This window comes from Musa acuminata, chromosome BXJ3-1 (genome assembly GCF_036884655.1).
Source record: "Musa acuminata AAA Group cultivar baxijiao chromosome BXJ3-1, Cavendish_Baxijiao_AAA, whole genome shotgun sequence".
NCBI lineage: Eukaryota > Viridiplantae > Streptophyta > Magnoliopsida > Zingiberales > Musaceae > Musa > Musa acuminata.
The window spans coordinates 35151593-35176667 of NC_088349.1; the positions used below are offsets into that span (position 1 = coordinate 35151593).

The 25075-nt window shown below is 38.2% G+C and overlaps 1 protein-coding gene across 2 annotated transcripts; it reads right to left on the reverse strand.

The window, feature by feature from the left end:
• Nucleotides 1–1349: 1349 nt before the first annotated feature.
• LOC135586594 (uncharacterized) lies at nt 1350–9927 on the reverse strand. 2 transcript variants are annotated; one of them, XR_010493278.1, is made up of 4 exons: nt 8023–9926; nt 7090–7915; nt 6861–7003; nt 1350–1568 (listed from the first exon to the last, which is right to left on the reverse strand). XR_010493278.1 is itself a non-coding variant. In XM_065137062.1 (3 exons), exons 1-3 carry the CDS (start codon nt 9424–9426, stop codon nt 1409–1411), a joined length of 2619 nt encoding a protein of 872 aa, XP_064993134.1. In that variant the 5' UTR covers nt 9427–9927; the 3' UTR covers nt 1350–1408. The 2 variants fall into 2 exon arrangements, 1 of the variants encoding a protein (XP_064993134.1); XM_065137062.1 differs by having other exon boundaries at nt 6861–7915; nt 8023–9927.
• Between the last annotated feature and the right edge of the window lie 15148 nt (nt 9928–25075).

The window sequence follows — 25075 nt, forward strand, 5'->3', positions numbered from 1 at the left end:
GCAAGGTGAATAATTTTCTTAAAGTAATCACCATGTTATATCGTGTTTCTGTTTTACTCATATTCTTTTTCTTTTTCTATACAATTTATTAGCTTCATAAAAGAATCCATTCGATTTCGATTCGATTTAAAATCGACGAATCTGACTTCATGTGAATTAGAGATGGATGCTCGAGATCATGGATCTATCTATATAAGAGAGTAAGGTCTAATCACTGGGCCTGTAAGTACAACACTGGAGTCCATTAAAACCTTCCCATTAGTTACCTTAATCATCTTATTGAGGTGAAACTGTAATGCTTATGAATGATGTATCATTTTATCTGTATAAACCACAAACTTTGGATTCTAGAGGAGGAGAATATTTGCCATCAGTTCAAGATAAAAAACTAAAAAACTTTGAAAAAGCTATATATCAGATAAGCTCATCCTCCAAGATAATTAATCATAACACCTTTATATTTTCCTAAGAGAAAAAAATCTTTTGTACTCTTGGCCTGTCGATGTCAAGGTCAAAGCTGACCATGAGGGAAATATGCCCTAATATGATCGAGCTCATCTATGGGCATGGTGGGAGACTACGCTCCATCTCACACGTTGAAACCTGCCGTGAAGTGTGACGAACCAACATGATGATAAGATAACTGATCCATTAATTATTATGATAGGATAACTGATCCATTAAATTTGCAAAGCCAGAGTAAGGAGATTCTGCTTCAAAACTAGGATCAGAGCAATACTTCCAAGAACAAATCATTAGTCCAAAGCATACAAATCCCACTACGGACGTCAGTTTAAGAATCATTTAAGAATCGATATTTTATGTGATTGCCAGACCATAAATCCTACCAAAGCATTGTCTTCACGAACCATATACCACTGTACCCCACGATTGGAGGTTTCATGGCAAACTAATCCTACAAAAGAAAATGTTGCAATCTTTGCAGTTGTTGCTAATATTGTTGTTCATTCATGAATAAGAAATGAACAAGAATGCAAGTTCCAGAGTTGAATGCTATTTTATCACCATCAAACCTTAAAATTCCTGCACAAGATTGTTCGTGGCCAATGTGCTTAGTCATGTTGCAGTCAACGGTCTAATTCACAGGGATGCAATCTCTAGTCTCAATTATAGGTCTAAAACCTTTATCAGCATTATGCCAGAGATAGGTTAGAATTGATTGCAAAGGGCATAAATATCATTTTAAAATGACAACCCACCACGGGGGAATGGGAAAGAAACGATGAGCTTCACTATGACCCAGCTAGCATATGGATTCATTCTACCAAGACTAATGAGCATCTTGAAGGGATGCATGAATGCATCAATCAATGCATGCCATCTATTCATGCTAGTGAAATGACCATTTCATTTGCAATAAAATAAAATGTGCAGTTTCTCTAGTATTTTATACCGTCTCGTTTTGACTGAATGACCAGACTGATTCTGTATCGGGACTAGCCGAGAACAAGCCTTCTACATTTGGATTTGCAAGGGTAGACTTTTCATCTCGCTGAGGACCATCAAGTGCCCACTCCATCCTGCCAAGACCCAGAAGTCCGCGATCACTGGAATGAGAAAAAATACACAAAGGCTAGAATTCTTTAGTCGTTCCAAACTGAGATACAACGATTCAGAACTGGAAGAGGCCTCAGGAAAAAAAGACCAATTTTGAAATGCATTCTACCTATCATAGAGAATTCACATAATATCACTATATACAAAATTTCAGAATTGAAAGAAATTGCGCTACTTGAACATACATTAGGAAAACTTAGGCCCATTGAAAGGGAAAAAAAAAAAGATTATTATCAAGGATTATGCAAAACAATATTGATGGTTACAAACTAACATGTTAAAAGAAGATCTGAGTCCAACCTCTAATGGTTCGACAGGAGGAAGTATCCTCAAATCAACTTTCTATAGTTGAAAAAGTTTATGAATTTATGAATATATATCTAGTTTTGAGTTAGCCAGCAATATAATACTAAAAAGTGGTCTGTCTTGTCCAATCTAACTTGCTACAAATAAAACAGGAAGAAGGGAAAATCCCAATGAACTATGATGATAATGATTACCAGTGACCAATCCACTGAGATGTCACATCTGAGAAAATATGTCCCAAGGAATTAGGGATGTCAAACATCTGCTAAGTATATATGAACTACCGACCTAATATGGGAACAGTTTCCTAAAACTGGATGCAAAATAGTTGACTGGGACTATATCCTCAATCCAAAACCCATAAAATGTGTAATATCTGAAATCCACCAGGAGATAATACTCTTCCACATTGAGTCTAAATTAGCTCCAAGAATTCCTTGGTGCATTCAGGATCAGATCCTAGGTATATTCAGCCCAAATCCAAAGTTGATAAAACCCCCTATGGAAAATGGTGCCTATTAGTAGCACCAAAGTAGCACTGAAGTGTTAATTTAACAAATAGATAAATCACTTAAATAAGAGATGAAATTGTAAGGGTTGCTGCAGTTAGGCCCTTGCAGCCAGTGGAATATTAATATTTATCCTCCAGAAATCAAATAAATCCTACCATGTCATACAATAGCTCACAATGTGAACATTGAAAAAAGAGAAGTATTGTTTATAGTATTTAAACATTAAGGCCGCTTAAAGATAATCATATGCATTAAGACAATGGTAATCATAAAATGTCAGGCAAAGAGACCAATCAGTGGGTCTGGCTACACAACCCAATAGATCATACAAGAGGAAACCTCTTTTACAGACATGCGGAATCCTTATACATCAGATTTCCAAACATCATTGGAATTGAGTGGTACTCGAACCACGGTGGAAACACATATTTTGAGACCCAGGAAACTGCCTATCGCCGTATCTGGCAACCTGCTAACCCTTTTCTAGAATATTCTCTCAGTGCTGACCCTTCTTATTCCTTATAAAGAAAACAAAACCATCCTAAGTTATCTGTCAATCAAGAGATTGTTAAGGCACACCAAGATAACACAGATGAGAATGTAAATTAATAAATTACTTCCAAGAAGCTTGTATCTTAAGTAACAAGGTTAAGAGTTTCTGTGTGGCTATTGGAAAAAACATTTTTAGCCCTCTCCAAAATAAGTTCTAAATAACTAGACAGAATGTGGTTCTTGCTACTCAAGTATCTAGGGAGGATCCAATGCGAGCCCTAACCTGATATGCAGAAAGTTCTAGCCACTGAAAACAATTATATCAAAGTTGCAATGGTGAAAACATATGCTACTACAAAGCTTACCCTCTGAACAAGGAACCCAAAAAATGAGCAAAATCAACCTAGTATTTCCAGAATCATGCATTTTTAAAAGCCAAAAAGCAAACAATGACAAATAAGACATCAGGTCCAGCCACAAATGATATAACTCATATACCTTCTTGTTATGCAATGTCAACATGTCAACACAGATATATATATATATATATATATATATATATATATATATATATATATATATATATATATATATATATATATATATATATATATATATATATATACATATATATATATATATATATATATACATATACATATATATATATATATATATATATATACATATACATATACATATATATATATATATATATATATATATATATATATATACATATACATATATATATATATATATATATATATATATAGAGAGAGAGAGAGAGAGAGATGTCATGGTTATTCATAGTTGCCAACAGCTATTGCAAAGAAGAGGGGAGGGGGGCCCATATTCTAGAAAATGCTTTAAAAGTTTAAATAGGTAGTCGGCACTGAGTGGAAGGCTTACTGATCAATAACCAATTATTTCACCAAGTCATGTGCTTAATGAGATAACGCCATTGGATGATGTGCCTGGGATCAAATAGGACCAAGTGATTTCCATGTCCTAGTCAGCCATTAGAATCTTGGTCACAGACTTTTTTATTTTAAACTGTGTCTTGTCTTTCTTCTTCTCATTCCTACATCTTGTTTTTCATCTATCTTGGCTTCCCACTTCTTCTTCCTCTTCACTTCCTGTTTGTCTTTCTTCCTTGAGAATATTAAATCAATATAACCAACCAAAATTTACCAACTCCATTTAATTTCAATGAAATTTAATTGTTTCCAATCAATTTCTCACTATAACTCCAAGAAATCAATTGAAATCAAATCAGCCTTGGAAAACTAATGCAGGTCAGGCATATTGTATCAGAATCAGCCACCAACAAAAATTAAGTCTAAAAGCAGATATCCTTCAAGCGCTTTCTAATCCATTTCCACTTCATTATTTATGTGAAAAATGATTTGACATACAGTATAATTTTCTCTTAAAATAATAAATCATTTAATACTTCAAATTAAAGTGAAGATTCTCTGGGAATGGTAAACAGGAAATTTTACTTGGGGTCTACATAAAGGGAAAAAGATTGTAACCAACGAGATGCTTGAATGAATGAAAATTTATGTTTGACATATTATGTATTAGTGGTGTATGCTCATCTTCTTTCCTACAATGGTGTAATTCCATCCTTACTGCCAGAGACTTGTCCAATGTTTAGATCAAGATCCCTAGGTGTGACACCCAGGAACTGCAGTGATCTGGTTATTATATTTATTACACCACAAACAAACATATAGGCCCATCATGTGGAGTTACAGAAAGTATAAGTCCAAAAGACTCAAAAGCTCCAAAATTGAAGCATTCAAAGATTATCTGGTAACTCAAAGTCCACCAACATGCAATAAAATAAAAGTAGAACTAGCAGATATTTAAAAAATAAGTGCCACTATATAGCTTTGCTCATTAAGGAGTTGAGAGATAGACGACAAGATATAGAATGAAAAAGAACAATATAATGAAATTCTCGGATACATAATAAGGTCTACTTAAAGAAAGATACATAAAACGAGTCTCAAAATAACGTGTGAAAAAAGAGAACATGCATATGAGAGAGATGAACTAAAAGTCATAAGATAACAAAGAAAGGCTTCAAATTTTGTTATGTGATGAAGAGAATAGAAAAGAACCAAAAGAACATGGGAAGAAGGGAGATAATATATTCCAATATACCTCATGGTCCAAGCAAAAAACATTTTAAACATCCAGGCGTCATTCACTGTTCAGAACCAGCTATATGGTCCCTCTTCCATTTCTAACTCTATCAAGGCTAACATCTTCTGACATCAAAGGCAATTGTTCTGCAAAGCTGCTACATGAAGATCTATTCTAAAACATAATCTGGTGTCATCACTTGGGACAAACTACTTGTTGCTCATGGAAGTTCTACAAAGTGTAATTGATCCAAATAATGAACTCCTATTTCTGATAAATGGACTTGTATGATTAGGTAAGATAAATAAGAAATAGAGGGAGGCAAACTAAAAAAGAAATAAGAATACATTTCAAGACACCAACTTATGACCATGGCAAAACATTTTGAACATATTCTTAGCTATTTGGCTCAACTACATGATCCATTCCCCACCTTTTAGCTCCATCAAGAGCAATATACTAGAATTTCAAAGGCAATGGTTTGTAACAGTAGTTGGAGATGGATTTCTTTTTCCTCGGAGAAAGATATATATTGAAAACATATATTTACTGTCGTATCAATTATGACTGTTTATCTGTTGTCCAAAATAGAAGCACTTCATAATGCAAAATAACTATGGATCCGAACTTTGTGATAAATGCACACTCACATTATGCCTGTCAAGTTTAAGAAGTGCTAATATTAGGAGTAATGTACCAATGTGAAGATGAAACTTTATTCAAGCACAACTACTTATCTGACCTTTTGATACAGTTAAAAATGCATCTACATCTTTATGATATAGATTGATTTTGTCTTTCATGTCTAATTGTCAAGCTAAAGGGACTTCTAAAAAAATAAAGAACTTTCATATCTTCTCTCAGTTTGTGTGCTGGTTTTGGTTCGGAAGACTTGGAACCAAATCACAGTTGGATTTTCCTTCTTGGGGGGAAAGGTATAGAAAACCAACAAAGAGACCAGGAAAAGGAGTGGGAACAAAGTATCCTAGCTTAGACAGTAGTACAATTCAAAAGACAAGTGGGGCATGTCCATCTCCATTCCACATAATGGTGATGCAGCCTCATCTCAATAGTTTTGTCCTTGGCAGCACAGACTAGAGAGTATATAATACTAACACGGGAGAGGAAGGGACGGGATGGAGTAGATTATCCAAGCTTAGACGCACTAGTACAATTTCAAAAATGCATGTGGAGTAAATTCATCTTCATTCCACATGATGATCATGTATCCTCATCTCAACAAGTGCAGAAGCAAAGAAAAAAAGCACACAAAAAGGATACAAGTACCTCCCAACTGACATGCTCATATCATGGTGAGATACAAGACAATGAAGAGCTAATAATGTCAAAGATATTGCATATAGATAAAGTGGAACTGGTAAGAGAAGTTATTTACTAAGCGAAATCACCAAATGTAGTATACAATATAACCATCCATAAATCAGAACAGGAAACTTAGTCTCAGATAGATGCAATGTGGTAGACTATATGATAACAGTTTTTACTAGTGCATCAACCTTCTGATTATTATAAAAGACAAAACTGGAAAGGCAATATAATGTAATTTCAGATAGAAAACCAACAAACAAGCAGCAAATTAGCCTAGGTCCAAATACACAAACCCGTCCGGCTATGACAACATATAATTTATCCACAGCGACAAATACCCTTTGGTCCTCAATTTCATTAAGCAAAGCATATGACAATGTGCACAAGAGTTCCGAATGCAACAGTGAACAAAAACTCAAATATTGACAACACTACAATAAAAAGGATTTAATAACAGAATCATTGTAATAAATGTGACAGACTTACCTGAACCAACAATTTGCAAGGGATGACTCAAAATGGCAGTCAGCAGATGACCTGTTTGGACTACTATGGGTTGAGTCAGTGTGCTGCGTCGTATCTATGAGACTAGGAGGAAGTGAAAGACTTTCACCATCAACAGGCAATGACTGCAAGGGTGATTTCAGCATCAGATGATCACTGATATTCATACGAGCACCAAGTAAACTATATGTCTCTCCATTCTGGTGATTACCATCACAAACATGCTGAGAAGACTGGATACCCAGAAGGGTAGGACTCTCCTTTTCACTTAATGATGCCATAGAATTGTGAGGAAAAGGAAATTCAGTAACTTCTTGTTTAAGATGTTTCTGCCCTATAGGTAAAAACCAGCTGGAAGGTCCACCTAGTCCCAAGCCATCCTGAGCCAGCGGAGTTCCCCACATTTGCCATGTACCCTGTGATGCGTTTGCATTCACAGGATGTGAATCCTGTGAGCTTGAATTACATGAAGCTTGGCCAAACACAGTTTGCTTTTCATCTGAAACTCGCAATCTGGAGATAGGAGACTCGATTGGAGAAGGCTTGGATATGTTTCCAGAAGCAGATACACTTTTTAAGACTTGAGGTTCCACCTTGTCACTGGAAAGAAACCCAGCCCCCAAGTCCAACGGAAAATTATCAAGTGATTCAGAAACTGGCCCGAGTAAGGATATCGGATCTGGAACATAGGCTGGATCTTCAAAGAGTTCTGCTTCATCTGCTATTGACCTTAGTTCTGGGTCTTTAGCAGAAGGAAATAATAATTCAGCTGACAAAGAAGAGCCTGAACTACTAAAGGCTTCACTGGCTGAAGCCACTGAACTATAGGCAGTGAAAGGTAATGGTGGCCCCATACTATTTTGGCTATCAACAGAATAATTAGGCGGCGATCTTTGATTAACTAACTGTGCACTTTGAGCTTCTAGTTGGTTGTTCACATTTTGACATGTAGAAGCAGTTGTATCAGGGTAAGGACAAACAGCAGCTGAATAAGTAAATAGTTGATGCCATGTTCTTCTTGGAGCAACTTGCCCTGGCTGCACATATGTACATAAAAGTTAACGTAGAAACTTCAAAACATTAGAAAAAACACAATAAAAATACATAACAGTCAAGGGAAGAGGCTTAACAAATCATAACTCACAGGCTGATGAATATTGGCCGCCTGAACTTTACTATCACCATTTGAAGTAGCCTTGACCATTTTATCTCCAGCCACTTGAGAGTCTCGTTTATTTTCAGAAACATGATCCATGAAACCAATAGTTGGTTTACTAACTTTGTTCATGGTAGTTGGGATCTGAGTATTTCTCCCGAAAAAGGAGGCACCACTCAAACCTCTAGAAGAGGATAGGAAATTACCTGTCATGCGAGAAAAGTATCTAGGCTTGCTTGCTGTTACCTTATTTCCATGCAAAGTCCCTGAGGTATATGACTTGTGTATCTCTGTTGTGGTTTTCAATGAATCTCGTCTTTCATTCTCATACTTCTTGTCAAACTCACGCTTTCTTTCACTTTCCCTGCTTATCCTCTTGTCTATGTCCTCAACGTCAGAATTGCTTTTGCTGGATCCCTTATCCTTGTCCTTCCTCCTTTCATGCCTTCCTTTCTCGGCAACCTTCCTGTTCTCCCTTTCCCTGTCAGCTGCATTGCTCTCTGACAACTCTTTCTCGGCTTTCAGCATTTCATCACGTATTCTCCTCCTTTCTTCCACCAGCTTTGCTACCTCCTCCCTTTGCTTTCTCTCTTCCTCTTCCAGCATCTCCTTTTCCAGCTTCGCCTGACGCTTCTCCTCAGCTTTCCTTCTAACTTTCTCCCATCTGCTCTCCTGCAGGTTTCCTCCGTTGTCCCCTCTCTTATTCGATGACCCTCTGTGGACTGCATCAGAACCATCTTCCCTCAAACTAAACCTAAAAGCTTTTCGGCACAGCCAGTTCACACTTGCTAAGAAACAAAAGAGTAGCTTGCAAGGAAAAAGCACCACACTTGAACATGACCTCTCCATCGAACACTGATCATCCCTTAGCCAATAGTGGGGAAGGGGGTTGACCCAATTCCTACCTCCCTCGGCCGACCAATCCTGATTACACATCCATCCATTCTTTCCAACAAGATCATTGACTCCTGAACTCCCAACTGACCGTGGAAGGTCCAGGACCGGCCTCTTAGAAACATGTCCGCAGTAAGAGCACATGAAACGGCCTCCACCAGGGTTCTGGTCTCGGTATGGAGTGTGACAGTTGCGGCAGCTGCGGGTGGCAGTCTTCCGAAGCTTCTGCATCTCAATCGCAAGGGCACGCCGGCGCTCCCGCAGGCGAGCCGACCGGCGGGTTCGCCAGAGAGACAACTGAGGCATCAAGATCTCGTACCAGAAGAGGGTCACAAGGAGGACCATTACACAGGCGAGCCGGGGCGAGGTGATCTCAAACCGGAGCCCTGGTGGGAGGAACGGCGACATGGCCCAGAACAGGAGCAAGGGGATCAGCAGCCAGGGCAGCAAGGTGGCGATCCTCCGTGACCACCTCTGAACCACACAAAGTATACACATTATCCCCGAACCAACTGCGAAATCAGAGAAACCAATCGCCAACGACCGCAAAATACAGCAATCTACAAACCCTAGAATGAAATTTCCTCCTCCGGCCCCCCGTCTTCCTCGACCCACGTTCCGATCTGCGGCCTTTTAGACGACAATTTCTTCAGAAGAAGCAAAACTTGCAAGAATCGCCCAATTCCTAGCCACGAAGCAACCCAATGGCGCAAAAACCTAACCCTAGAATCGCAGGTCTCCGAATCTCGGAGCCGTAATCCACTCGCAAACTCAATCAAGCAAGCAATCAAGAAGCGAGGCTTCCTCGGGCGGTTAATTAGGGAGTTAACAGTGCAGGATTGGAGGAATCGAAAGGAATGGGGGCAATCGGTGACTTACACACTCGAGAGGTCCTTCATGGCGAAAACCCTAATTTTGGGGACCGGTCCGCGCCCATGGCCTCGAGACGCAGTTGGAAGGAAACAACAAAAAGAGGAGAGTCGGTATCGTATTGCTCTACATCACACACACGCATACATATACCACACCCGTCCTTTTTCTTATTTGCTCCAATAGTTTATCCATGTATTCCAAGAGAATGTATGCATTGTCTACGTGTGTTACGTACGTATTGAATTTTAGGTTTTAATATGACATGATATTAAATGTGGCAACAGTCAATTGGTAAAAGAAGATGACGAGTGTGAGGGTCAACTTTTTTGCAGAGCCCATATATGGGCATGCACATAGGTTGAAACCCACACTATTATACCTGGAGAGTCCACGGCCCACCTGCTCACATACATCTATTATGACCCCACTAAAACCCATTTGAAGCTGCCTTTTGTGTTTGGGTATGCATGATTAACTTAACTTGAGATGCATGTGACATGTTTACAACAAATAGCTATGATCGTGAGGCAAATCGTACAAGTGGACCAAACTCCAAACTCACATTGGTCACAAAATGTGTGGATTTTGCTTGTTCATGATTTGCTATCTCTAATTTGTCGAATCTTATAATTGCTTGGGAAATTTGTTGGCAACAATTCCTTGCGTTATTTCTTTCATCATGAAAGAATCATACGATTTGTCTTTACGTGATTAGGTAAGACTAGAAGACCAACTCGCCCAAAGTGGATTAGGTTGGGCTAGAATCTGCTTAGAATAGTTGGTTCGGGTATTAGCCAAGTCAAATAAATGCGTTGCGTTTAGCTGCACAACACACATTTAATATATTCGAGTTAGAAGGTATTCAGATATGTCAGCTAAAACATAGTAGCTAACATAGCAAGGCATGCCTAATTAAAATTGACCCTTAATATATGCTACAGGAATATTTGTTATGCCACCTACCACATATTTGTTATGTACTAATGAATTTTACATGACTCGTATGATCATGTTAATTTATTTTTTATGTTAAGTAAAAGTTTGAGTCTCGTTGTTTGCATTATAATTATATAATGCTTGCATATATATATATATATATATATATATATATATATATATATATATATATATATATATATATATATATATATATATATATATATATATGGTAGGGCATATTTTGGTATTGTTCACGTAGACCCAGGCAAGGAGACATGATGATGCAGACATGGAACCTCAAGTATGATGTGGCGTGCAACACACACGTGGCGGATAGTCGCTTGTTGCCCCCTCCATACGAATGACATCATCACGGTACAGTCATCCCGAAAAGCTCAAGACGGCGTCGCACGACGCCAATCCGTGTAGGTCAATTGTGTCATAACCATATCGTAAATTCATAAGCATGGTAATCTATATAATCACAGAACCAATATATACCACAAGTTTATATCATTACATAGCTTAAACTTAACATTCCCAAAATCCTAACATAAAAAGTACTTTTCAAATATTTATAAGATACATCAATCTAGATTTGTCATTGATATTTCATTACACACAAAATGAACTTATACAACATCAACCTACCAAGTACGAAATATTTGCCCCAAAATCATCTAGCTTTCCACTGCTTCAACCCAATTTACACATTTTAGCGAGCATTAAGCTATCCTAAAAATTTTATATAGTAATAGGGTGAGCATATAAAGCTCAGCAAGTGAATAACATATCCATAGCAAAGGGAACAATTTTTAAGCAAATAAGGTATCAAAAATACAAAGCAGAAATACAAGATGAAAACATAGGCATGTTTTGTTTGAATGCAGAATTACGATGTCGTTTCGTTTGAAGCATGTTTTGTTCATATAATCGAGGAAAAGTAATTGGAGCATATCATTGACATAAGGAGCATATCCATGGCATATGGTATATTTCAAGACATAACAAAGACATATAAATATTTTGAAAATATATTAAAGAATAAAAGATGAATAGAAGCTCAAATATTACATGACATTGCATTCATTTCATTTTTATCCAAAGCATGCATAGAAACACAATTAAAGCCTTGGATATCATGTCAAACATATAGAAGGTGAAGTGGGATCTCAAACATAATCTCCCACATCTGGGAGCGTCATCCATCCACGTCTTGATGAAGACAAAGGGAGTCGACAGAGTATCGCAGGCTCTAAACACATACCCTTTACCATTTCTAGCCAAGGTCCAGACAATCCCACAAACACCAGAGTACAAAAGGGCATTATGAACAATAAGGTTGGTACATATCAGAAACACATGTGGAATAAGGGAATGCATGTGCCTATATAAATCATTGCGATGCAAACATGAACTTTACATGATAGCTGCAAGTGTACAAATAATTGTTGAATCTCATATTTTGATAATGAAACCAATTGATATGTATTTATATTTTAATCTACGTTTTGAGTGATGCAGGATGCTTTGATCAGGATGAGATAATTAAAGCAGGAAAAATCATGTTGTGCTAGGGGAAAACATGTCAGAAGATTGGACGTCGAGCCGGATGAACGGTTGGCGTATCGACAGAAGGCTTCGGGCCGTGGATTCAAGCATCGGGCCAAGAAGAGCGAATATTGCACCAAGGATATCGGAGTTGCAGAGTCAACTAGCCGATTGGGCAATAGGCCGTAAGAGAGGACTATGCGCCAAAGAATCGAACGAAGCGTCAAGGGACCAATGACATGTCGGACAACTTGATTAATGCTTAGTATTAATTGTCTAGATCGAAGTATATTTTACATGTGTAGGATTAACTACGATAGCAAGGTATGTAGTAAAATGAAGTCCTGGAGTTAAGGACATGACTTCGTTGGGAGTTCCATAGTTCGTCGGAAGTCCAAACATTGGTCGGAAGTTCTGTCGGAACCAGTCAAGAAGTCTCGGAGCTTGCCAGAGAAGCTCGTCGGAACTCGCCAAGAAGATCATCATGAAGTCCAGGAGCTTGCTGAGAGTCCCCGGAACATTGCCGAGAGATCGTCGGAGGTTCACCGAAAGATCGTTGGAAGCTTGCCGGAAGAATAAACTTACGGACTTATTTAGCTCAGATTATATCTTAGATTTCGTAGTTAGCACATAATTGGATTTAGATTTGGGCCAACCCAATTAGGGGCCATCTAGGCCCATGTAAGGATTGTGTTGGGCCCAATAAGAGGCCCAAATAGTGCCCCAAGAAGTCTCACCATCGTGGCACAGTCTTCGAGACTATGTCAGGCAGTGGTACCGCTAGTCTGGGTGTTTGTACCGATTCTAGCAAGGTGCCAAGCGGTGGTACTACCCAGCATTGCCCCCCAAGTGATGGTACCGCCCAGGGTAGTGTCAGTGTCAGACTGACACTGGGCGATGGTACTGCCCAGCGAAGGCGGTGGTACCGGCCGTGCTCGGGGAACCCGAGATGGGAAAGTTTTAGGCTCCAAGTTTGAATCAACTTGAAGCCTATAAATACCCCTCTCATCTCTGGTTAACATACTCAAGCACAGAGAGTTCAAAAGTAGAAAAACACTGTAGAAATCTCTTGTGAGAATCCTCCTCAAGTCTAAGTATTAGAATTATGTAAGAGGAGAGTGAGTGCTTGTAAGGGTTGTCTCCTAAACCCGGTAAAAGGAGAAGAGGGGTGTATGAAGGAGGTTGATCTTTGCCTAGTAAAGAAAGATTGCTAGTGGATGCCGGTGGCCTCGACAAAAGAGGAATCGGCGGAGTAGATGTAGGTCACGACGACCGAACCACTATAAATTGGCGTGTTCTCTGGTTTGCATTTCTGTTTAGCATATTGCTTTAACTGTAAACCTTCTTACTTGCTTTTTACATTCACTACGCATCTTCTGTATGCTTTCAAGCTATCTTTATGAAAATACTTTCAAGTTAAGTTTTCGAAATCGATTTTCGTCGGAAATATTTTTTGTTATACGAAGATTTTACGAAGTTGACATGATTTTACCACTGCACTAATTCACTCCCCCCTCTTAGTGCCGACCCCGATCCTAACAATTGGTATCAGAGCCTCGTTTTCTAATTTGGTTTAACACCCAAATAGAAATGGCTCTTTTCGGCTTTCAAGAGGGTCACTCACTCTCTCATTCGTCGTCCCTTTTTCAATGGGACGGACTACACTTATTGAAAAACTCGAATAAGAGTTTTCTTGCTTTCATTAAATCTTGATTTATGGTACATAGTCGAATTTGGTTTTCAAATGTCTTCTTTTCCAATGAACCATTCGAATAATTTGGAGAAGAAGATATTTTCTTTAAATGCGAAGGCTATGAATGCCTTATTTTGTGCCTTAGACAAAAACGAGTTTAATCAGGTTTCTATGTGCGAAATAGCTTTCGACATTTGGCACACTCTTGAAATCAAACACGAAGGCACTAGCAAAGTTAAGGATTCTAAAGTTAATTTTTTAATACATGATTTTAAATTTTTTCGAATGAAAAGTGAAACAATTGTTGACATGTACACCTATTTTACGGATGTTGTCAATGGTTTAAAAGCTCTTGGTAAAAGTTTTTTGGATTTTGAACTCGTTAACAAGATCTTAAGATCACTTTCTAAAACTTGGGAATCCAAAGTAACGATAATACAATAAACAAAAAATTTAAATATTTTTCCACTTGAAGAACTTATCGGTTCATTGATGATATATGAATTGGTGCACAATGCACATGATGAATATGATAAATAAAACCACCTTCCAAAGAACAGGAAAGATTTGGTACTTAGAATAATTGAAGACCACTCAAGCATAAGCTCAAGTGATGGTAAACTTAAACTCACAAAGAATTTAAAAAGTTAACAAAACAAAAGTTGAAGAACAAAAATAAACTTAAAAAGAAAGCAACTAGTTGCTATGAACGCAAGAAGAATGAAGCAATCTTGAACGAAATGAGCTCATTCGAAGAAGAAAGACAATCCAACAAAGGCGAGGTGACAAACTACGCCTTAACGATTTTCGACAATGAGGTAATCAGAATATCTTTAATTTATTTTAAAATTACATAATACTTTTTATGAGTTATTTTAATTTAGTTTAGAATTAATTTTCTTAAAAAATTACATGTTTAATAATGTTATGAAAATAAAAAAATTAGGAATCATGTTTATCATGCTAGTAATTTTAAAAATAATTATGAAAATTACATATGATAAAGGAACAAAATGTTAGACCTAAATCATGCTAGTTGTTTTAATGATGTGATAAAGTGATAACGTGTATCTTGATAATCTTTGTATTTAATTGAAAATACTTTACGAAATCATACTTGATGAAATAATATAATGAGATCATGCTTAATAAATTTATATTTCGAAATTGTGCATGATGATTCTTGAGATTTATGGATTATCGACTTTTATGGTAATGAAAGTGACCTTTTTGGTTTTAAATATTGATGCATATTTTATTTAAATGAAAATGAAATATTTCTATGAAATAAATCACATGAATTTAAACAACTAAAAAGAGAAAACATTGTTCTTGAATTTTTTTTTTCTCTATCTTATTGATTTTTATGAATCTCTTAAAAATGATTTTGATTTGATAATTTGAATTTGAGTGAGTTTTATTCAAATCATGATCTTGATCTCTTGAAATTATTTAAGATTTTTTTAATCAAGATATCTTCTTTGTACTCCTATGTTCCCTTTTACCATTTACTAAAGAGGAGATCTATAAAACTAACCATGATCTTGATAATTATGTTTTGAAACTTTATCTAAATCAAGATTGTTCACCATGACTTCTTGCATTTTATTAAAGAAATTATTTATGAATAATGTCTTTTAGTATTTACATAGTCTTATTTTTCATTACATGATTTCCTTGTATTTATGGCTTATATGCCTTGAAATGATTGAAATATTTTACACCATCATGTTCTTCCCTTCTTCTTTCTTGTTTACAATGATAAAATGTGAAGAAGTTTTGATCATGCATGGTAGGATATAATTTGACAAAATTAATACCATCATGATTTGAAATGCTATGATTTGTTACCAAAATGACGTATAATGAATGCTTTAAATGATGAATGTTTGGTATCATGATCAAAATATTGATAAATGCTTAATATGTATGATATGTTCATAATGATGATTAATTTATTCAGTATCGTGCATGAAAATTGAAATGTAAGGTTTTTAAAAATATGCATGTTTTAATTTAAAAATATAATGATGCACAAATAAGATTGATACTTACCTTTGTTAGAATTTGAAAATTGATGAAAATGGTCTTCCCTTCTTTTTGACAATGATAAAGGGGGAGAAAAACTTGCTAGAAAGCAAATTTGCTAGCTTGCACAATTCGAAAAGAGGCAAACTTGCTAGCTTGCTAATCTCAAAAAGGAAGCAAGAAGTGCTATCTTGCAAATCTCAAGAGAAGCATTGTTTGCCAAGTTACACATTTCAAAAAGAAGCAAAATAGTCCATCTTGCACATATCAAAAGATGTAAAATTTTGCTAAATTTTTTGTGTAAAATTTGATAGCTTGCATACTATAAATTTGCATACCAAAAGTGCTATCTTGCCTATCTCAAGATGCAAAATATGCTAACTTGCACTTTACAATGGAAGCAAAATTGCTAGCTCAAACATTGCAAAGGAAGCAAAAATTTGCTAGCTTGAAACTTGCATATTTAAAAAAGCAAGAGTTGCTTTCTTGAACATCTCTAATTTGCTAGCTAGCATGATGTAGAACTTGCTATCTTGAATATTATAAAGAAATGTTATCTTGCACATCAGAAAGAAAAGCAAATATGCTAACTTGCACATCTTTAAATTTGCTAGCTTGTATGTTGTAAACTTGCTATCTTATTACCTTGCATATCTAAAACTTGATAGCTTGCATGATGTAACACTTGCTAAATTTTCTAGCTTCAAATTTCATGATGGTAAAACTTCATATTATGTTTTTCATGCAATGTATTGAACTTAGATATCTCAAACCCTTGATAGTTGGAACTTCTCCTTTTTGTTGATGACAAAGGGGGAGAAGTATATTGATGTTATGCATGATTTTATCATGACATGTTTGCTTGGATTTTTGAATCCAAGAGTTTCTATCAATAATGCATATTGATAGGGGGAGTTTCTTTATACTCCGGGAGTTAAGGTTAACTCCATCATCAATTGGTTGTCATCATAAAAAAAGGGGGAGATTATTGAATTTCGTATTTTGATGATGAAACCAATTGATATATATTTATGTTTTAATATGTGTTTTGAGTGACGCAGGATGCTTCGATAAGGATGAGACAATTAAAGTAGGAAAAATCATGTTGTGCGGGGGGAAAACATGTCAGAAGATTGGACGTCGAGTCGGATGAACGATCGACATATCGACAGAAAACTTCGGGCCGTGGATTCGGGCATCAAGCCAAGAAGAGCAGATATTGCAGCAAGGATATCGGAGTTACAGAGTCAACTGGCCAATTGGGCAATAGGCCGCAAGAGAGGACGATGCGCCAAAAAATCAGACGAAGTGTTGAGGGACCAATGACATGTCGGACAACTTGATTAATACTTAGTATTAATTGTCTAGATCGAAGTATATTTTACATATGCAGGATTAACTACGATAGCAAGGCATATAGCAAAATGAAATCCCGAAGTTAAGGACGTGACTTCGTTGGGAGTTCGAGAGTTCGTTGGAAGTTTGGACGTTCGTCGAAAGTTCTATCGGAACCAACCGAGAAGTCTCGGAGCTTGCCAAAGAAGCTCATCGGAATTCGCTAAGAAGATCATCGTGAAGTCCAAGAGCTTGCCAGGAGTCTGCCGAAACATTGCCAAGAGATCGTCGGAGGTTCGTCGGAAGATTACTAGAAGCTCACCGGAAGAATAGACTTACAAACTTGTTTAGCTCAGATTATATCTTAGATTTTGTAGTTAGCACGTAATTGGGTTTGGATTTAGGCCAACCCAATTAGGGGCCAGCTAGGCCCATGTAAGGATTGTGTTGGGCCTAATAAGATGCCCAAATAGTGTCCCAAGAAGTCTCACCATCGTGGCACAATCTTCGAGGCTATGTCAGGTAGTGGTACCACCAGTCTGGGCGATTGTACCGCCCCTAGCAAGGTGCCAGGCGGTGGTACCATCCTGCACTGCCCCCCAGGCGGTGGTACCGCTAGACCTAGGTGGTGGTATCGCCCATGCCTGGGGAACCCAAGATGGGAAAATTTTAGACTCCAAGTTTGAATCAACTTGAAGCCTATAAATATCCCTCTTATCTCTAGTTAACATACACAAGCACAGAGAGTTCAAAAGTAGAAAAACACTATAGAAATCCCTTGTGAGAATCCTCCTCTAGTATAAGTGTTATCATTTTGTAAGAGGAGAGTGAGTGATTGTAAGGTTTGTCTCCTAAACCCAGTAAAAGGAGAAGAGGGGTGTAAGAAGGAGGTTGATCTTTGCCTAGTAAAGGAAGATCGTTAGTGGATACCAATGGCCTCGACGGAAGAGGAATCGGCGGAGTGGATGTAGGTCATGACGAACGAACCACTATAAATTGGCGTGTTCTCTGGTTTGCATTTCTGTTTAGCATATTGTTGGGAAATATTGTCCGGCGACATCACATGCGCAGCGGAAAAACAAGAAAAAACAAAATCCTCAATTTCTCAAAAAGATGTTCATCGTCGTGCAAAGATTGGTGTGCAAAATTCTGCGAAACAAACTGCATATAGAATAGATTATGTTACCTAGGGAGATCGTATATCCCTATTTCCTTGCAGATCTCTAGGAGAGGGTGAAGGAGGTCAAGCGTCCTCCTCTCTAGTGGTGATCCACATAGCAGGGCTACGACGATGCTCCTTAAAACTCCAGGCTTGCTCTGAGGTGGAGAGGGGGAGGAGAATAGGAGAGGCAAGCAAAGGCTCTAGCCTATGAACCATTGAATCCCTCCTATTTATAGAGGTCCCTTGTCAAACCCTAATGGATCCTCCCCTAGTGGGTATTAGATTTGCATCTAATTACCCAAGCCTTTTAGATTAGTGGATCTCTATCCAATAATCTCTCATGGGCTCTTATCGGATCTCGTCCATGGGATCCAATAATTCAGGGGCTTATTGAATATCCAATAAGATAGGGACTCCGACGGATATCTCATATCCGAACCTCTACTCATCGTAATGTCTACCATATATGTGTGACCCTCTAGGCCCAATATCGAGCTGGCCGTGAGTCATACCTGTCAGAACTCCTTTTAAATTAGTGAATTATTATCTCTATAATAATTCACTTGACTCATCGACTATGGACATACTAGGCTATTACGCCGAAGTCCCCGGACGATATAGGGGAATCCAATCCATTGGACCTGTTTGTCCTTAGTTACCATGTACCTATAGTCCCTCATCTATCTAATATCCCAGAGACCGTATATCGGGCATGGTGCTATCAGACCCATACGGTTTCTACTCGAGTCTCGCTCTAATTAGATTCTCCCGAATAACTCTTTCTCTCTCAATCCGAATGACCCTGGCCAAGGATTTGTCTTAGCAAAAACATATGGGATATTCCTCTCATGATGCCAAGAATGGATGATCCTCTATCGACACTCAATAACCCTTGTAAGGTCGACTGCCACTCCCATTGACCAGTTGTACTAGATCTAAGACATCCAAACCTATAAGTTTTGTATCAAAGAGTGGAGCACTCATATAGGACATCCTTGGTATCTCAAGTCTAAGGACCAGATACGCCATTAAGACTATGAAATCGTTGTCTAACAATAAAACATCATCAACCATCTAGCATTCCGTAAGCGGATCAATCAGTGAACTCATTCTCCAATGAGCACCTATATTGTATCCATAGTGTCCCCACACAAGCAACTATGAGACCAGCTGCATCCATCATATGGACGGGTACATAGCACACTAGTCTGTCTAGTTATCTCGATGTCCCTCTTGAGTAACCTATGATCGGGATTATTTAGGATTTGTGTTTAAAGGTGAATCAGTCTCATTATCATGATCTCATCATGATCTGATTCCCATTGCACAGATCCAAGGACATCACAATATATACATGCATATATGCAACTGTCAATATAAAGTGATAAATGTCAAATTATAATAAGCAAAAAGATTTCGTGTCAAGTCATACATGCCATCAGTCACGTGATTGGCTTATTGGGCACCTATGACTAGCAGTCTCTCACTTGATCTAAAGCTAATCACCTATGTGTCTGATCCCCATCAGACCCCTATGATGCTGAAAGATAATTTGGGATAATGACTTTGTCAATGGATCTGCAATGTTATCTTCGGATGGAACTCTTTCCACTACTACATCTCCTCAGGTTATGATCTCTCCAATAAGTTAGAACCTCCTCAGAACACTTTTGATGAGACTTGGGTTCCCTTATTTGAGTAATCTCCTTGTAGTTGTCGCAATATAAGGAATCAATTGCTACTTAGCCCGACTCCTAGATCTATGATGAACTTCTTCATCCAGACTCCCTCCTTTGTTGCCTCTACTACAGCAATATACTCCGCCTCTGTGTTCCAATCAATAGTAGTATCTTACTTGGAACTCTTCCAGCATACTGCTTCTCCATTCAAGGTGTATATATACCCCGAATTCGACCTGCTATCATTGACATCAAACTGAAAACTTTAGTTAGTGTAGCTTTTAACCCTGAGGCTACTCCCTCTATATACTAGTAAAAGATCCTTAGTCATTCTCAAGTACTTAAGGATACACTTTATTGCTTTCTAGTGCTCCAAGCCTAGATTCGCTTGATACTTGCTCGTAACACTCAGAGCATGCGCATGTTCACCCTCTCTTCTAGAGTCTTTGGGGACATACTCCTAGAAAGTGATATCCCATATCTCATCGGTATGAGACCTCTCTTGGAATTTTTCATGCTAAACTTTTTAACAATGGTTTCTATATACTTGGACTAAGACAAGCCAAGCATTCTCTTGGATTTATTTCTATAGATCCGAATATCCAAGATATAGGATACTTCCCCTAAGTCTTTCATGAAGAAGTGTCTAGATAACCAAGCCTTTACTATGGATAGCATTCCTACGTCATTCACAATGATCAGGATGTCATCCATATATAACACCAAAAAGGTAATAGTGCTCCCACTTACCTTCCTGTACACACAAGATTTATCTTCGTTCTTAACGAAGTCATAAGATCCGATTGCCTCATCAAATCTTATGTTCCAAATTTGGGAAGCTTGCTTTAGTCCATAAATGGATCTAAGTAACCTGCACACCTTATCTGGGCAGTTCTTGGACACAAATCTCTCATGTTGTATTATATACACCTCCTCCTTAAGGTTCCCATTGAGGAATACAGTTTTCACATCCATCTGCCAGATCTCATAATCATAGTATACTACAATAGCCAATAGAATTTGGATGGATTTTAGCATTGCTATGGGTGAGAAGGTTTCGTCATAGTCAACACATTGCCTTTGACGATACCCCTTAGCCAATAACCTTACTTTATAAGTCTCTACCTTTCTATCTACTCCGATCTTTCTCTTAAAGATCCACTTGCAATCGATGGGTACAATACCTTTCGGTGCATCAACTAGGTTCCAAACCTTGTTGGAATACATAGAATCCATCTCAGAATTCATGGCTTTTTGCCACTTCCCGGAGTCTATACTCATAATAGCCTCCTCGTAGGTTTAAGGATCAATGTCCTTAACATCCTCTCCTCTAATATGTCCTACATATCTCTCAGGAGAATGAGATACTCTGCCGGACCTACGTAAAGTTGAAACTTGTGTGTTAGGTACCTGAACAGACTTGAGCTGTAGAGTGGTGCTTGAGCTTGGTTCTCCAACCTCGCTCAACTCTATTATGCTCTCACTATCTCCGCCAAGAATGTGTTCCTTCTCAAGGAACACTAATCTCTTAGCTTCAAACACCTTTTGGTCATCGTGATGATATAAATAACACCCATAAGTTTCCTTATGGTATCCCACAAACTTGCACAGCTCCATCCTCGATTCTAACTTATCGGGGTTGTGTCTTTTAATGTGGGTAGGGCAACCCCAAATCTTAACAATCTTAAGATCGAGCTTATTCCCTTTCCATATCATATATGGTGTAGACACTACCGACTTAGTTGGAACTCTGTTTAGAAGGTAAGCTGCGGTCTCTAGGGCATATCCCCAGAATGATATGGGTAGGTTAGCGAAACTCATCATGGATCATATCATGTCTAATAGCATATGATTCCTCCTTTCAGGCATACCATTAAGCTAAGGTGTATAAGGAGATGTCCATTGGGATAATATCCCATGGTCCTTGAGGAATTGAGTAAACTTTGTACTTAAGTACTCATCTCCTCGATCTGATCAAAGAGTCTTGATACTCTTTCCAATCTAGTTCTCCACTTCATTCTTATATTCTCTGAATTTCTTAAAGGCCTCGAACTTGTACTTCATTAAGTACACATATTCATACATTAAGAAATCATTAGTAAAGGTAATGAAGTAGGAGTAACCACCAATGGCATGAGTTGACATGGGTCCACATACATCACTATGTATGAGTTCCAACAGCTCAGTGGCTGTCTCTCCAGTTCCACTAAATGGAGAGTTGGTTAGTTTTCCACGAAGGCAAGGCTCACAAGTTGCATATGACTCATAGTCGAATGGATCTAGATATCCATCCTTTAGCAACTTTTAAATCCTTCTCTCATGGATGTGACCTAGCCTACAATGCCACATGTATGCACTGTTCACCTCATCTCATTTCCTCTTAGACACACTTACATTCATGATATATGGAGTAGTGTCTAGCATAAACAAAATTTTATGCAATATTCAACTTGCTAATCTCCCCTCGGCATTGCTAGAATCTACAATAAATTGTAGATGTGATAAGCAATACTGGTATCCAATACCAATGCACTATCATAAAAATCTGATAACTGGAGATTGATCATGAATGTACTTGAAGCTTCTCCAAGCTTCTGTTTCGCCCTTTCTGTAATGTACTCTTTGCAGTTCCTCTTCTAGTGCCCATCTTTGCCACAATGAAAGCACTAGCCTTTATCCTTTGTTGGGTCTTTCTTAGTAACTTTTGCTTTACCTGGTTTGCTCTTGCCCTTGTCCTTCTTAAGAGACTTTTCTATTTTCCTTTTCTTTTTGGTCTTACCAGTGTAAGAACTGACTTCTCTTTCTTGATAGTACTCTCTGTCTCCCTTAACATATTGAGGAGCTCTAGGAGAGTCATCTCAAGCTTGTTCATATTAAAATTCATTATGAACTGTGAAAAGGAATCTGGTGGGGACTGTTAGGATCGGAGCAGCACTAAGAGCGGGGGGGTGAATTAGTATAGTGGATTAAAACTCATAAGTTTGAAAATGATTTCGTAAATGTGTAAAGATTTCGATTCGACAAAGAATAACTTAGTAAAAGTAGCTCAAGTAAAGTAAGGAGATGAAAACCAAAAGCTTGCTGCTAAGTAAATAAAGGTTTTAGAACGTTAAACACTCACACATTTAAGGAACACAACAATTTAAAGTGGTTCAGTCAAATGACCTACATCCACTTGTGAAGCCTTCTTCGATGAGGCTCCCAACTTTCACTAGCAAATCATTTTGAAGGAGAAGGATCAAATACCCCTCTTACAACCTTTTTACAAGTGGTTCACACTCTTACAGATTTTTCAAAGAGAAAGAGGGAGGTGAACACTTAAGCTATTGAAAAAACAAGACTTTGCTAAGGCTTTTTCTCAATTTCTAACTTCTCAAAAGATGTCTTCTCTATTGAGAATTAAGAGGTATTTATAGACCACAAGAGGATTCAAATTTGGGCTCCAAATTTTGAATTCCTTTGGGTTCCCAGAGCTGGCGGTGCCACCGCCTATCAATGTCACATTGATCGTTTACTAGCGGTGCCACCGCTTGTTAGTGACGGTGCCACCACTCGACCTTTTGGGTGCTGGGCGGTGCCACCACCTAGCCCAGCGGTACCACCGCCCGATCCTTTGGGTTTTGGGCGGTGCCACCGCCCGTCCTTATAGGTCACTGGTTGGGCTCCAAATTTGGCCCAAACCAGTTCATATTAGGGCCTAGTTGGCCCCTAACCAGGTTATAGGATTAACTCTTAATCCTAACCCTAATTACATGCAAACTATGAAATTAAGACATAGTCCTAAGCAGATTTTTAACCGGAAACGTTGAGTTTCCTTCCGGCGAGCTTTCCGACGATCTTCCGGTGGACTTCCGATACACCCTCGGATTTCTTCCGGTGGACTCTTAGTAGGCTCTTGATCTTGTGGCGAGTTCAGCGAGTCTTTGGCAAGTAGCTGAACCTTCTCAGTGATCTTCGTGAACTTCCGACGATCTCTTTGGCGGACTTCTGAAAACTTCGGCAAGTCCCCGATTTCTTCTCGGTTGGTTTCGGCAGCACTTCCGATGAATCTTCGGATTCTTGGTGGACTCTCGAACACCCATCGAACTTGATTCCGGTAGACTTGCTTTATGTCTTCAAGCTATCGTAGTTAATCCTGCACACTTAACTCAATAATATGAATTAGATCAATTAACCCATCAATTGATTTCATTATCAAAATCTGAGATTCAATAGGGACTAAAGCACAATGTCCACACACAAGTTATCCTCTAGGACCATTCCTAGACTTATGAGTTTCTCTATCCACTCATTCATCTTTAGGACATGGTTCTGAACCGGTGTCCCCTCAGTCATCCTAGCGCGGAAAAGGCTCTTGGATATCTCATATCGCTGAGTTCTTCCCTGTTCCTCAAACAATTTACGAACATATAGGAGAATGGATTTGGCATCCATCTTTTAATGGTGTCTCTATAACTCAGGAGTCATATAGCTCAACATGTGGCACTGAGCAAGAGTAGAGTCATCAATGTACTTCGTAGCGAGCGATCTCATCCTCGCTTGCACCTTCCTCCGGTGTAGGTATCACTGTATCAAGGACATACATGATTTTCTCCACTGTGAGAATAATTCTCAAGTTGCAGAGCCAATCCGTATAATTTAGACCAGTGAGGCGGTTGACATCAAGTATGCCACGTAAGGGATTTGAAAGCGATATTTTCTGAAAATAAAGAAACAGCAAAAATGAATAACATGCAGATTTTACAAGAAATAAACAATCAAGATATGAACTTCTATCTTAATATGCTCCCACTATTTTACTAGCGAGTCATGCGACACCCTCAGCACGTGAAATGAAAGTCTCCGGCAGACTTCTAGTGGGGATCAGGATCCAATCAGCATCTTAGT

Excerpts from the sequence above, each read along its gene's own strand:
- LOC135586594 (XM_065137062.1), bottom strand. The coding sequence starts at position 9,426 with ATGTGTATACTTTGTGTGGTTCAGAGGTGGTCACGGAGGATCGCCACC. Across the intron at positions 7,916-8,022 it reads CGGCCAATATTCATCAGCCT|CCAGGGCAAGTTGCTCCAAG; the intron begins GTGAGTTATGAT and ends ACATATGTGCAG. Across the intron at positions 1,569-6,860 it reads CTTGCAAATTGTTGGTTCAG|TGATCGCGGACTTCTGGGTC; the intron begins GTAAGTCTGTCA and ends TTCTCATTCCAG.